Source organism: Coccinella septempunctata, chromosome 7 (genome assembly GCF_907165205.1).
Source record: "Coccinella septempunctata chromosome 7, icCocSept1.1, whole genome shotgun sequence".
NCBI lineage: Eukaryota > Metazoa > Arthropoda > Insecta > Coleoptera > Coccinellidae > Coccinella > Coccinella septempunctata.
Window position 1 is genome coordinate 31,907,062 of NC_058195.1, and position 15,025 is coordinate 31,922,086.

Consider the following 15,025-nt stretch of genomic DNA (forward strand, 5'->3'; position numbering starts at 1 on the left):
CGGATGGAAAAATTCAAGCAAAATTCGAGATCGGTTGTTAGTCTGCCACGTAAATGTAAGACTAAATTATCTACCTCGTTTATGAAAATTGATAAATTTTTACCCGGTGAAAATTCTGGAATAGAATTAAGTAATAATTGGATGTCTTGTCTAGACATAGGGTCGGCTACTGTTGGGAGTGTTGGGGTGTTAGAAGAGTTTTGATTCATTTCGTTATTGAAATTTCTAATAGGATACGGTCGAAATCGATTATTCCTAAGTAAGCGTTCTTGAGTATTATGAGAATTCAAAGATTCTAAAATTTCTGGCTCTTCAGCAATTATCTCTAATTGATGAGATGAGTCTGTCATCGAAATAAAGAATACTGGTGATATAGGAAATGTGGTGGAAAATAGGACTTACACCAAGATTTGCATCCTAGGGTGGAACGTCCTTCCTTCTGGTCGAAGTGGGTTGGTGAAGTTTGGAATTTCGCACTAAGAGTTAAAACTCAACGGGGTTCCTCGAACAGTTTGTGTTCACTAGTGGAAACTATTTTCAGTTAGTTCGTTTCTTGAAAAAACCGAAAACCGTTGCGAAATCCTGTTCGCAGCGCCAATTATGATTTTCGATCCGCAAACTCTGTTTTTAAAAAGAATTTTATTCTTTCAATTATAAATCACAATTTCGAAAAAACTAAATGACTTTATAATTGGACAGAGCGGAAAGAAGTTACAAACAGAATGAATTCTAAAATGGAACTAAACTAGAATGTGTCTCTTTTCACATGGAAACCTTGGATTCTGGAAGAATCCGAGTCATCACTTTCTTCTCGCACTAACACTTTCCGCGAAGACGAAGCTGGCGTCAGCGTTCCAGTACGAGGAGCATCTCGTAATAATATTAAGTGAGTGATTTCTACTACCGCCGTTTACCCGCTAGTATTTACATGTCCTATATTAAGTGAGTGATTTCTACTACCGCCGTTTACCCGCTCGTATTTACATGTCCTATATTAAGTGAGTGATTTCTACTACCGCCGTTTACCCGCTAGTATTTACATGTCCTATATTAAGTGAGTGATTTCTACTACCGCCGTTTACCCGCTAGTATTTACATGTCCTATATTAAATGAGTGATTTCTACTACCGCCGTTTACCCGCTATTATTTACATGTCCTATATTAAGTGAGTGAATTCTACTACCGCCGTTTACCCGCTCGTATTTACATGTCCTAAATTAAGTGAGTGATTTGTACAACCGCCGTTCACCCGCTCGTATTTACATGTCCTATATTAAGTGAGTGAATTCTACTACCGCCGTTTACCCGCTCGTATTTACATGTCCTAAATTAAGTGAGTGATTTGTACAACCGCCGTTTACCCGCTCGTATTTACATGTCCTAAATTAAGTGAGTGATTTGTACAACCGCCGTTTACCCGCTCGTATTTACATGTCCTAAATTAAGTGAGTGATTTGTACAACCGCCGTTTACCCGCTCGTATTTACATGTCCTAAATTAAGTGAGTGATTTGTACAACCGCCGTTTACCCGCTCGTATTTACATGTCCTATATTAAGTGAGTGATTTCTACTACCGCCGTTTACCCGCTCGTATTTACATGTCCTATATTAAGTGAGTGAATTCTACTACCGCCGTTTACCCGCTCGTATTTACATGTCCTATATTAAGTGAGTGAATTCTACTACCGCCGTTTACCCGCTCGTATTTACATGTCCTAAATTAAGTGAGTGATTTGTACAACCGCCGTTTACCCGCTTGTATTTACATGTCCTATATTAAGTGAGTGATTTCTACTACCGCCGTTTACCCGCTAGTATTTACATGTCCTATATTAAGTGAGTGATTTCTACTACCGCCGTTTACCCGCTAGTATTTACATGTCCTATATTAAGTGAGTGATTTCTACTACCGCCGTTTACCCGCTAGTATTTACATGTCCTATATTAAGTGAGTGATTTCTACTACCGCCGTTTACCCGCTAGTATTTACATGTCCTATATTAAGTGAGTGATTTCTACTACCGCCGTTTACCCGCTAGTATATACATGTCCAATATTAAGTGAGTGAATTCTACTACCGCCGTTTACCCACTCGTATTTACATGTCCTATATTAAGTGAGTGATTTCTACTACCGCCGTTTACCGGCTAGTATTTACATGTCCTATATTAAGTGAGTGATTTCTACTACCGCCGTTTACCCTCGCGAATATACATCGCCTATATTGAGTGAATTCTAATCTCGCCGTTTAACCGCTGGTATTAACGTCGTCCATATACAGTAGGTGAATTCTATTCTCGCCGTTCACCTGCGCGTATTCACATCTTTTATATTAAGTTAGCGAATTGTACTCACGCCTTTTACCCCCGCGTGTTAAGATCTTCTATATTAAGTGAGTGAAATCCACTCCAACCGTTTATCTGTGGGTATTTACATCGCCTATATTGAGTGAATTCTCATCTCGCCATTTAACCGCTAGTATTAACATTGTCTATATTGAGTTAGTGAATTCTACTCAAGTCGTTTACCCGCGCGTATTTACATCGTCTATATGAGCGAATTCTACTCACGCCGTTAACCCGCGCATATGTACATCTTATATATTAAGTGAGTGAATTCTACTTCCAACCTTTATCCGTGGGTATTTACATCGCCTGTATTGAGTGAGTTCTAATCTCCCCGTTTAACCGCTGGTAATAACATTGTCCATATACAGTAAGTGAATTCTATTCTCGCCATTTACCTGCGCGTTTTCACATCTGTTATATTAAGTGAGCGAATTGTACTCACGCCTTTTACCTTCGCGTATTCAGATCTACTATATTGAGTTAGTGAAATTCACTCCAACTGTTTATCCGTGGGTATTTACATCGCCTATATTGCGTGACTTCTAATCTCGCCGTTTAACCGTTGGTATTAACATCGTCTATATTGAGTTAGTGAATTCTACTCAAGTCGTTTACCCGCGCGTATTTACATTGTCTAGTATAATATTTATTCAGTATACGGTGCTTGTATAAAACATATGAAACATATAAGTGTGCAATTTTAACAGTTTAGTATCACAAAATAGGGTTCAGAACAGTGTACATTCTGGATTTATATTGTTTTTTTAAGAGTCTTTATGGCACACGTTTTTGCACTCCCGCACATATACGGAAGAGGCCTTAAACCCGCACACGATTACACAAACACGCACAAGATTGATTACGCTCTGTAGGTGATGCCAGAGGTAGCGTACCATGTAGATCTTTCCTCACGCCCTGCGGCAGACGTCAGTATGGATGAACCAACCACCGCGTAGTGTCGTCATGACCAGTTCCCTTCTGTTTTGGACGGTGTTAATAGAGAGGGTATCAAGAAGGGAGCTGCTTTCCCTACACCAGAAACCTCTCGCGCCGATCATGAAAGGGAGCACAGTCACTGTCATTTCCGGGTTCTGTTGTTGAATAACCTCAAGAAATTCAGGCTGGTCATATACAGCCTTCTTCAGGAGATATGTCACTGAGAAAACTGAGAAATAGTGAAATTACAGTGAAAATCTTGGGTTATTTGTGACCAACGATAATCACTGTAATTTCACAAGGAATATTTTGAACAAAAACCTTGCAAAATCACCGAAAATATAAATCACAAGTTGGTTGTGATTTCACATGGAATGATTTTTCTAGAAACTAAACCTGTGAATATTCATTGTGAAATCACAATAGAATTTTATGGTATCAACTGTAAAATTACATTTATTATGTGAATTCGCAAAGGATTATTACAGAAATAAATTGTAAAATTAAAAAATTTTGTAAATTTACAGGATTCATTGTGGAATCACCTCTCGTTCTCGCGAAAATACGTCGTGAAATTTAGCATCAATTAGACCGTAAAATACTATAATGTTGCGAATAAACAGAGCAGATTCACAGAATTTAATTGTGAATTTCAAGTATTTGTTAAAATTTCAGAATTCATTGTAGCAATACCCCACACCCTTTTAAAATTACTTGAAATAACCATGAAAAGCACTGGATAATTGTCTTTATTTTGTTATTGATCAAAGTAGTTGTACAGAACTAAATTGTGAATTTCAAAAATTCAACTAAATTTGGCACAATCACTCCTAAAATATACACTTCAATATGGAAAAAAAAACATTAAATTAATTAAAAATAACAACTACAACATAGTCATCAATATGGAAAACAAAAAATTTGAAACATTATATCAGTTAAAAAACAATCACAACATGAAATTAATATAATCTTTAATATAAAAATTAATATGAAACACTATGTCAAACAAAAACAACAACCACAAATATCATCTAAAATGATAAACATTTTTTTCAAAATATTAAAACAAATCAACATAATTGTGAAGCATTCAACTATAAAATATCAGCTTCTGAAAATATTGATATAAGTATGCGCTTATTTAGCGGTTCATATCATAAGAGTATAAAATTAAAATTCAAAAACAAAGTATACCTAGTCTTTTCCCAACAAAAAAGACCCAATTTTCTGGAATAGATAAATTTATGAATTTGTTTTCTATAAAACTTGCATTCGTCGTGCTTGACTCACTTCCATAATCCGGATGAATGTTGAAATGCATCCTTCATAACATCTCCATAGATTAAATTGAGGGCCTCCCTGAATACATAGGTTGTAAACACATATCGTTTTTCCATAAAGAATTCGTATCGGTGGTTTATTCCTGAAAAAAAAAAATGAAATAGGTAGGCATCCAATAAGCACAGAACATTTCGATACAGAATAATTGAATAATGAGTTGTATGCATGCGGTGTTCAATTTTTTCCATAAGTATCTGCCAAAGGAAAACCACAAATCGAAAAAATAAACATCGCTTTCAAAATATGTGAACTATCTACTTAAGTACTTACCATTATATATTTCTTTTGTCACACACTTGAAACCTTCAAGGAACTTGGGAGGCAGAAATACTTGGAACTTGAAAGAACTAAATCATATTAAACAAAAAACTGAACCATGTATAACTCTTCCCACTTCAGAGTTCTTGAAGACAGAGTGGATCATTCCAGAATGAATTGGGTTATGGCCATGGGGTAAGTTAGTGAGTATCTACGATAGGATATGGGATTGGGCAACGAGCAGGTGCCAGTTGCAAGAAAGGTTTTGATTGGCCACGGAATGAATCTAGAAGCAGATACAAGTTGTGATTTTACAATTGCATTATGAAATTCCATTGAAGCTGATGTGAATTCGGATCCAGCCGAGCGACGTCAGGTACCGCATAGGTGGAAAATGACTTGATACTTGCAATCATATTGTAATATTATGTTCAAGCTATGAATGTGTTTAACACATTTTTAAAATAGATATTTTACAGAAATACCCAGACTTACGAGTTTTTTCAGCAGTAGGTTAGGTTCCTACTCAAAATATTTTCTGACCAAGTGACAGAATTTGTTTTTCGATTATGGTTGAGGAGGAATGCAGGAACCTATAATCTCCTACATATATGAATTATACAAAGAATAGAATAAAATATATTTTATTTATATCTTCAGAAATGTATTCATATAAACAACAAGTCGAGAAAAAAATTTCTACAGAAAACGTCATTGTGGACTGTCTCAATGCGATGAATAAATTGGACAAAAAGTCATCTGTATGGATTACAATAGGCTTGTTCGTAGAGTGGTTCACAACGGTTCTGAACTGTACAGAGCAGACGCAAATGGATTTTCGGTACCCTAAAATGGAATTGCGCTTGCTCTGTACAGTTCACAACCGTTGTAAACCACTCTACGAACAAACCTTATATGTTGTGCTGATGGAACAAAATTAGAAAGAGGTACAGGCATTGGGGTGTGTATAAGGACTATAAGGTAGCAGTCCAAAATGAGGAGGGAAGGAAGCAATAAAAAAATCCTGTACACACACTCCAAGACATGCACACAATAGTTATAACAACAAAAAAATTCGTCTTTCCTTCACCGTTCCACACCCGAAAGCTCCTGGAGGCCACTAGATGAGTTTCTGAAAAGTCAGCTTCAGATGAGACTCTGCGTGGATCGGAAAAAGAACAGCACAATTTTGGCCTTCGTAAGATCATCAGTTGTTTATTAAATTTCAAGCCACATCTTTGGAACGCTCTAATGGAAACGGATTGATCTATTTTTTTGTTCTGTTTTCATATTCGAGAGAAATATTTTGACCATAATAAATTTCAACAATTTCGCGTAAGAGTTTTCTCTTGCTGTAGACATGTAAATAAAAAGTGTTCGATCCTTGAAGGAAATTGTGCCGCGATATCATGTTGTACAATTATATTTTTTCGTGGTAATTTCACAACCGCCTTAATAACACATTGTATAAGCACATTTGTGAAGTAATTTTAAAATTAAAAGGGTTCTGCATTGTAATTCTACAACACAACATTTTTTTCTTCGCAAATTCACAAGAAAAATTCTCAAATCACAATAACTTCGTGAAATAACGTTGTGAAATTACATTTTCATATGATAATCCACAAAATTATTGTGATTCAAAAAAAATTCAGATCACAATAATGTTGTGAAATTACCGTTTCATGTTGAAATTCGCAAATTTATTGTAATATCGCATTGGAGTTGTAATTTTTCAGGTGAATATTACAACCCTTGTGATATCACAGAGAATTAACACATATTTTCTGTAAATTTCATATTCACTGTAAATATACATGATAGTTTTACATTTTTCATGAAATTTCGCAACACCCTTGTAGAAATATCCAGATAATAGTTGTGAAAAAAATAATCCAACTGTGTAACTGTAACCTGTCCAGCTAATATGTGGGTAATTTCACATTGTAACCTCAAGATTTTTCTCAGTGTGTCTCCGAGAGCGAGCGAGGGGCCTCCCAGGAGACTCCCACGTCCGCAATAACAACCAAGTTTTCATTTTTGCAGAGGAGGTCAGGCTTATTGAGTCTACCCCTTGTGTCCCTTATGTGAGGTTCTTCACTAATATTCCATTCCTTCTCTCTTGCCATATGGGCAATTCTCCTCACAAGATAATTGTGTCGAATCATTCTCTTAGTGTGTCCTAAGGGGCATTTTTGTAGAACGTGTGAGAGGAACTCTATTCTATCCCAGCCTGCACGACACATCTTGGCCTCTCGCGGCCCATAAGGTGAACCTCTGGTGGGTAGGGTGTTGGTTCTTAGTTTCACCGCAGATATGAAGTCCTCACCTGTCCATGCCCGTGCAGGGAAGTGAATGCAAAATCCCGATACCTTGTCATTAGCTGCTTGCTGGATACCACCGCCGTAAAAGGATCTCTCTAGCGTCTCGGCATCGTCTTTGTCAATGGCGTGTTTTGTATTAAGCCTCTGGTTTACCATTTTGTTTATGCGGGAAATCCATTTGTCATCCGCATTCATGATGTTGTTGAAAAGGCTACACGCTTTCCTTGTCCTATCCACTCTCCCCTTCATTATCAGGGGGATCTTTCTGCAGAAAGAGAACAGGCCGAGTCCTCCCAGATGTACGGGTGTGTAAAGACTAGCGTCAATTATGTATGTTGGCAGTCTCAGAACTTTTTTGACTGCTCTCCTGATTTGACGATCCGCTCTTTTGAGGACCTTCATTGTGATTGATGGAGACTGTAGAGAATGTATATACCGTGGCATAAGATGGATTATCTCCAGCTTTTGTTGGGGTTTTAGTGGGGCCTTCATAATACGCCCAATGTGCGTGTCCAAGTTAGAAGGTGTGCACGGTATTGCTCCAGCATGAGTGAATTTATGCCCTAGATATTTGAAGGCTTCGGAAGAAGATTAGATCGATGGAATCGGGCAGCCGCTGACATAAAATTTCGAGGTCGGATGAATAAAAAGTTTTTTCTTCGACGGGACCACGTTCATCGAAAGGGAGGTGCGTTTCTTGGCATTGAGCTGCAGAGATCGCGCTTCAAAAAATTGGCAGGCGTATTTCAGCAAAAATTGGCAATCTTTAGTGTTATTTGCCATCAGGATCAGGTCGTCTGCATATCCTAGAACGGAGAGATTGACGTTACCGATTTTTACCCCCACCCTGATCTTTAGGTTGGAAATGAGCTCATCGATGACCATATTGAAGAGGATTGGGGAGAGGGGGTCCCCTTGTTTGACTCCATTCTTCAATTTGAGTGTTCCAACTTCTTCTCCCTCGCAAGACAATGTTGTCCACTGGTCATCAAGATTGGCCATAATGTAGTCAGCTGAGTTTCTGTCCACCTTGAATCTTCTTAGAGCTCTACTAATGGATGAATGTACCACGTTGTCAAAGGCTTTCTCGAGGTCAAGGGTTATGATGGAAAGGGACTTTACCTCTGCTATGTGTTTCTTCAGAATCGTTAGTGCAGTGTTACGTTATTTGCGTATCAGCCATCAATGTTGGTGAAACCCCTTTGGCATTCATCTAGCCTTGCTATGCTATTTGCGAGCCTCTTGGCAACAATCTTGTTGAGAGTTCTGATCAGGATAGAGGCTATTGTAATCGGGCGCCAGTTGTTGATATTCTCTCTATCGATATCATTCTTCGAAATGAGAATCGTTCTGCTTTGGCGAAGAGGAGTTGGAACATACTTCGAGAATAGCATCATGTTGAATAGAAATTCCAGATGTTCGATGGGAATCTTCTTTAGTCTTACCGAGTCAATACCGTCTGGCCCGGCCGAAGTCTTTCCGATGCTATTAATCGACTCTAAGATGTCGGAGGTCTCAACAGGTTTATATATATTGCACGGTGTCTCAGCACATTCTCGAATTGGCGCATGAGCTTCAAAGGGTTCCCTTTCGAAAAGGTTCTTGTATGATGTGAGGATTTCCTCTTTATCAGGTTTTGGAAACATATTCGATGAGCTGATGTCATCAATTATTTCTCTCGCCAGTTTCTTCTTGTTTTTCTTGAACTTATTTTGCACATATTTGTACATCGCCGCTCTTTGTCTTCTGCGTCCTCCTGTCTCTCCTGGTTTCATCGGAATGGTCTTCCTTCCGCGGCTCACTATCCTACCATATCTCCACTCCAACCGTTTATCCGCGGGTATTCACATCGCCCATATTGAGTGAATTCTCATCTCGCCGTTCAACCGCTAGTATTGAGTTAGTGAATTCTACTCAAGTCGTTTACCCGCGCGTATTTACATCGTCTATATTAAGTGAGCGAATTCTACTCACACCGTTTACCCGTGCGTATGTACATCTTTTATATTGAGTGAGTGAATTCTACTCCCAGCGATTATTCGTGTGTATTTACATCGCCTATATTGAGTGAATTCTAATCTCGCCGTTTAACCGCTGTTATTAACATCGTCTATATTAAGTTAGTGAATTCTACTCAAGTCGTTTACCTGCTCGTATACACATCTTCTATATTGAGTGAGCGAATTCTACTCACGCCGTTTACCCGCGCGTTTTTAGATCTTCCATATTAAGTGAGTGAAATCTACTTCAACCGTTTATCCGCGGGTATTCATATCGCCTATATTGACTGAATTCTCATCTCGACGTTTAACCGCTAGTATTAACATCGTCTATATACAGTAAGTGAATTCTACTCCAAACGTTTACCCTCGCGAATTCACATCTTCCCTATTAAGTGAGCGAATTCTACTCACACCGTTTATCCGTGCGTATGTACATCTTTTATATTGAGTGAGTGAATTCTACTCCCAGCGATTATTCGTGTGTATTTACATCGCCTATATTGAGTGAATTCTAATCTCGCCGTTTAACCGCTGTTATTAACATCGTCTATATTGAGTTAGTGAACTCTACTCGAATCGTTTACTCGCGCTTATTTACATCGTCTATATAAAGTGAGCGAATTCTACTCACGCCGTTTACCCGCGCGTTTTTAGATCTTCCATATTAAGTGAGTGAAATCTACTTCAACCGTTTATCCGCGGGTATTCATATCGCCTATATTGACTGAATTCTCATCTCGACGTTTAACCGCTAGTATTAACATCGTCTATATACAGTAAGTGAATTCTACTCCAAACGTTTACCCTCGCGAATTCACATCTTCTCTATTAAGTGAGCGAATTCTACTCACACCGTTTATCCGTGCGTATGTACATCTTTTATATTGAGTGAGTGAATTCTACTCCCAGCGATTATTCGTGTGTATTTACATCGCCTATATTGAGTGAATTCTAATCTCGCCGTTTAACCGCTGTTATTAACATCGTCTATATTGAGTTAGTGAACTCTACTCGAATCGTTTACTCGCGCGTATTTACATCGTCTATATAAAGTGAGCGAATTCTACTCACGCCGTTTACCCGCGCGTATTTAGATTCTACATTGAGTGAGTGAAATATACTCCAACCGTTTATTCGCGGGTATTCTCATCGCCTATATTGAGTGACTTCTAATCTCGCCGTTTAACCGCTGGTATTATCATCGTCTATATTGAGTTAGTGAACTCTACTCAAATCGTTTACCCGCGCGTATATACATCGTCTATTAACACATCTTTATTGAATAATAAATGCAGTTTCGATACTTGGATCTACATAAGTGCTCAGGCACAATACAACATACATAGCTGCGATAAAAAGCAACATAGTTACAATAAAAGCAACATATATAGTCTACAAATGACAATAAAACAACAATTGGTTGTAAAATGACCGCACAAACACTGATTCAGTGGACGAGACAGACCATAACACGCACACGAACGCAAACACCGCGAAACCGCACAGATGTCCTTTCCTCAGTTGACCTTGCCAAAGTAGCTAAAAAGTACATCAACCATCCCATGCCTTCCGCATCACGTCGATATGGATTGAGCACGAGCCTCTGATGGTCGTGATAACAAGCTCCCTCTTGTTCGATTGGGTGTTAATGGAGAGCTTCTCCAGCAGCGACGAGCTTTCGCGACACCAGATACCCCGAGCGCCAATAATAGAGGGCAAAACCTCAATGCGTTTCTCCGGATGAGCCCGCCGGAGTGCGTCAACAAAGTCTGGCTGGTTGTATACAGCCCTTTTTGCGTCATATGTCTCACCTAGTACTTTAGGGCCCTCCAATGAGACACCGACATCAGCAACCACGACTTGGTTCCCCTTGATGCAAACCATATCTGGATTGTGCAGGCGCCCACTGAGGTCGCGGATGTTTGGCTCCTCAGTTATTTCCCAACCTTTGGCTCGCGCCATTGTGCAAATCCTCCTGACCACAAAGTTGTGCCTGGCCAAACGTTTTCCCTTGCCTAAATGGCAACGCTGGAGGACATGACAGAGCGACTCAATTCGTCCACAGCCGCTTAAAAGCTTATATATTAAGTGAGCGAATTCTACTCACGCCGTTAACCCGCGCATATGTATATCTTATACTATATTAAGTGAGTGAATTCTACTTCCAACCTTTATCTGTGGGTATTTACATCGCCTATATTGAGGGAATTCTACACACGCCGTTTACCCTCGCGAATTTACATCGAGTATATTGAGTGAATTATAATCTCAGGGTTTAACCGCTGGTATTAACATCGTCTATATTAAGTCAGTGAATTCTGCTCAAGTCGTTTACCCGCGCGTATTTACATCGTCTATATACAGTGAGCGAATTCTACTCACGCCGTTTACCCTCGCGAATTTACATCGAGTATATTGAGTGAATTATAATCTCGTCGTTTAACCGCTGGTATTAACATCGTCTATATTAAGTTAGTGAATTCTACTACTACTCAAGTCGTTTACCCGCGGGTATTTACATCGTCTATATAAAATGAGTGAATTCTATTCTAGCCTTTCACCCTTGCGTATTCACATCGCCTATATTGAGTGAATTCTAATCTCGCCATTTAACCGCTGATATTAACATCGTCTATATTGAGTGAGCGGATTCTACTCACGCCGTTTACCCTCGCGAATTTACATCTTCTATATTGAGGGAGCGAATTTTACTCACGCCCTTTACCCGCGCGTATTTAGATTGTACGAAACGTACAATAAATATCCAAAATTAGAGATATCAAAAATTCATAAATTCAATTCAACCGAATATTTCCATTCGAAATTATTTAGATCATCCGCTCTTTCATAATTGTTATTTCCTGTGTAAGACGGCCAGGTGAGACAAAGGATTGCAATAGTTTGTTTTAATATCTAACATTCCTTAATCCAACTGCAGCAATTTTGCAAGTAAAGAAAAATGTACTGAATATGCAAAATGTAAGTCGATTTCGATTATGTGGTCTTGACGTCATTGTACAATTTGACTATATATAGTTTGTTAGATTAGGAATTAAACGTTCATTAACAAATGATCCGCATTATCAATCTCAATCCTCGAGTCCCTAAGTTTTCACCAACCCAGAACTCTTAGAACTTGAGGTACAATTGAGATACCACCCCAACATTGGTCCTTCGAGCCTACAATCAACCACCAGGGACTTTGGAATACATCCACTGGAACCATATCAAGAAGCAGTCAACGGACTCAACCACCAGGGACTTTGGAATACATTCACTGAACCCACATCAAGAAGCAGTCAACGGACTCAACCACCAGGGACTTTGGAAAACATCCACTGGAACCACAGCAAGAGGGAGTCAACGGACTCAACCACCAGGGACTTTGGAAAACATCCACTGGAACCATAGCAAGAAGGAGTCAACGGACTCAACCACCAGGGACTTTGGAATACATCCACTGAACCCACATCAAGAAGCAGTCAACGGAGTCAACCACCAGGGACTTTGGAATACATCCACTGAACCCATATCAAGAAGCAGTCAACGGACTTACAACCCTTTGACTCAACCACCAGGAAAACACATCCACTGGACCCACATCAAGAAATTGTCAACGGACTCAACCATCAGGGACTTTGGAATACATCCACTGAACCCACAGCAAGAAGCAGTCAACGGACTCAACCACTAGGGACTTTGGAATACATCCACTGGACCAACCGGACGTACAACCCTTTGACTCAACCACCAGGGACAACACCCACTGTATCCACGATCCACAAGGAATAAACCACCCACATAATATCCAGCCACTGAATCCATCAGCCAGCAACACAAAGATTAAAAAAAAGATGGAAAACCTCAACGCCGAGCAAATCAAAACGGCCGAAACCATAAATAGGGCTCACACCAATATCAAAAAAGATTCACCATCGAGAAAGAACGAAGAAAACTGCGGCAGGAAGATGGCACAATTGGATGAAGAATGGGACAACTTTGAACGAGAGTTTGACGAAATTCATCAAAAACTGGTAAATATTATGGAGTACTGCAGGGGACTCCTAAAACCAGAAAATTGCAGATCCAGCGCATCTCTGAAAGCAGAGGAACTGCAGGAGAATGAAAAAGCCGTTCTCAAGCTTACACAGCAGCTATATTTTAAAAATGACATAGAGCTGATCATCAAAACAGGAAAGGTGAAGAAGTCTAGCCACCTGAAAAGTCTTAACCCATACATAGATCACGAAGGCCTACTCAGAGTAGATGGGAGAATACATAACGCATCCCTAAAATATAGCCAAAGACATCCAATTATACTACCCACAAGGAGCTGCATTACCTAACTCATAATAAGAAACACTCACTTCGGATGGATTATTAGCGGAACCACATCATCGAGTGCACAATTTCGTGTAGCAAGCTTGATCATGAATTTGAATGAGAATTCACAACTTACAAAATTCTGGAACATCGAAGAGGCAGAAAATTCCGAGGAAACAACAAACGACAATACATTCATCGAAGAATTTTACTCTAACATCGTTCGACGGGACGAGCACGGTTATACTGTGAAACTTCCATTCAAGAAAAGTACAACTCAGCTAGGAGAATCAAAGCAGAGGACACTGGCACGACTATTTCAATTGGAAAACAAGCTGGATAAATACGAAAAACTCAGAACTATGTATAAAGAATTCATGCAGGAATACATTGCGCTAGGTTATATGAAAATTGCTAGCTCAAATAATTCAGCGAAGAGGTATTATATTCCACATCAACCTGTATTGAAAGAAGAACGTGATACGACAAAGATAAGAGTCGTATTCGATGCAAGCGCAAAGACAAGTACCGGACTCAGCCTAAACGACATTCTTCACACAGGACCTAAACTACAGCAGGATCTCATAGATATTCTGATGAGATGGCGAAAACACAAAATAGCCATAACAGCTGACATCGAGAAAATGTATAGGCAGGTGAAATTGGACAGAGAAAACCAACCATTACACTCTATACTCTGGAGGAACACCAAAGATGAGCCAATTCAAAACTACGAATTAACCACTGTAACCTACGGTACAGCACCAGCAGCTTACCTGGCCATAAGAACAATGAGACTAGCTATAGATGAAAAGAAAAACCACCCACTTGCGGCTGAAATAGTGCAACGGGATTTCTACGTGTACGATCTTCTGAGTGGCGCAGACACTATTGAAGAAGCACGACACATACAAAAGGAAGTAACTGACCTACTCAAAAAGGGAGGATTCAATATAAGAAAGTGGAAATATAACGTACTGACCGAAAACAAATCCACCGTCACGCTGGATGACAAAAATGGACCAACCAAGACGCTCGGTGTAACATGGACTCCCAGAGAAGATAATATTCAGTACCTGATAAAACGAAACTCCGAACATCGGTTAAAAAAAGCAAGATCTTATCAGAAATCGCCACAATCTTCGATCCTCTTGGATTATTATCTCCAGTCATTATACAGGCGAAACTGATAATGAAAGAAATATGGAAAACCAACACATCATGGTATGAAGCACCACCAGAGCACATCAGGAACACCTGGAAAAACTTCAGAAGCGAGCTTCCAAAATTAGAAGAAATTCAAGTTCAACGCTGGATTCACCTACGGTATGGTCAACCCTTGGAAATTCATGGATTCTCAGATGCATCCCTGAAAGCATATGGCGCTGTAGTATACATAAAAACAACAGACACAAATGGGAACACCCACGTCGGACTCCTCACTTCCAAATCACCATTAAAAAATACAAAGACAATCCCGCAGTTAG

General features: G+C 39.4%; 1 protein-coding gene across 1 annotated transcript; it reads left to right on the forward strand.

Annotated features, from left to right (window-relative positions):
• Positions 1-13,645: 13,645 nt before the first annotated feature.
• Positions 13,646-14,728, forward strand: LOC123317823. The gene has a single exon (XM_044904433.1). It carries the CDS (start codon positions 13,646-13,648, stop codon positions 14,726-14,728), a length of 1,083 nt encoding a protein of 360 aa, XP_044760368.1.
• Positions 14,729-15,025: the final 297 nt, after the last annotated feature.

What these genes read in the sequence shown, in the direction of transcription:
- LOC123317823 (XM_044904433.1), top strand. Translation starts at nt 13,646, where the DNA reads ATGAATTTGAATGAGAATTCACAACTTACAAAATTCTGGAACATCGAA.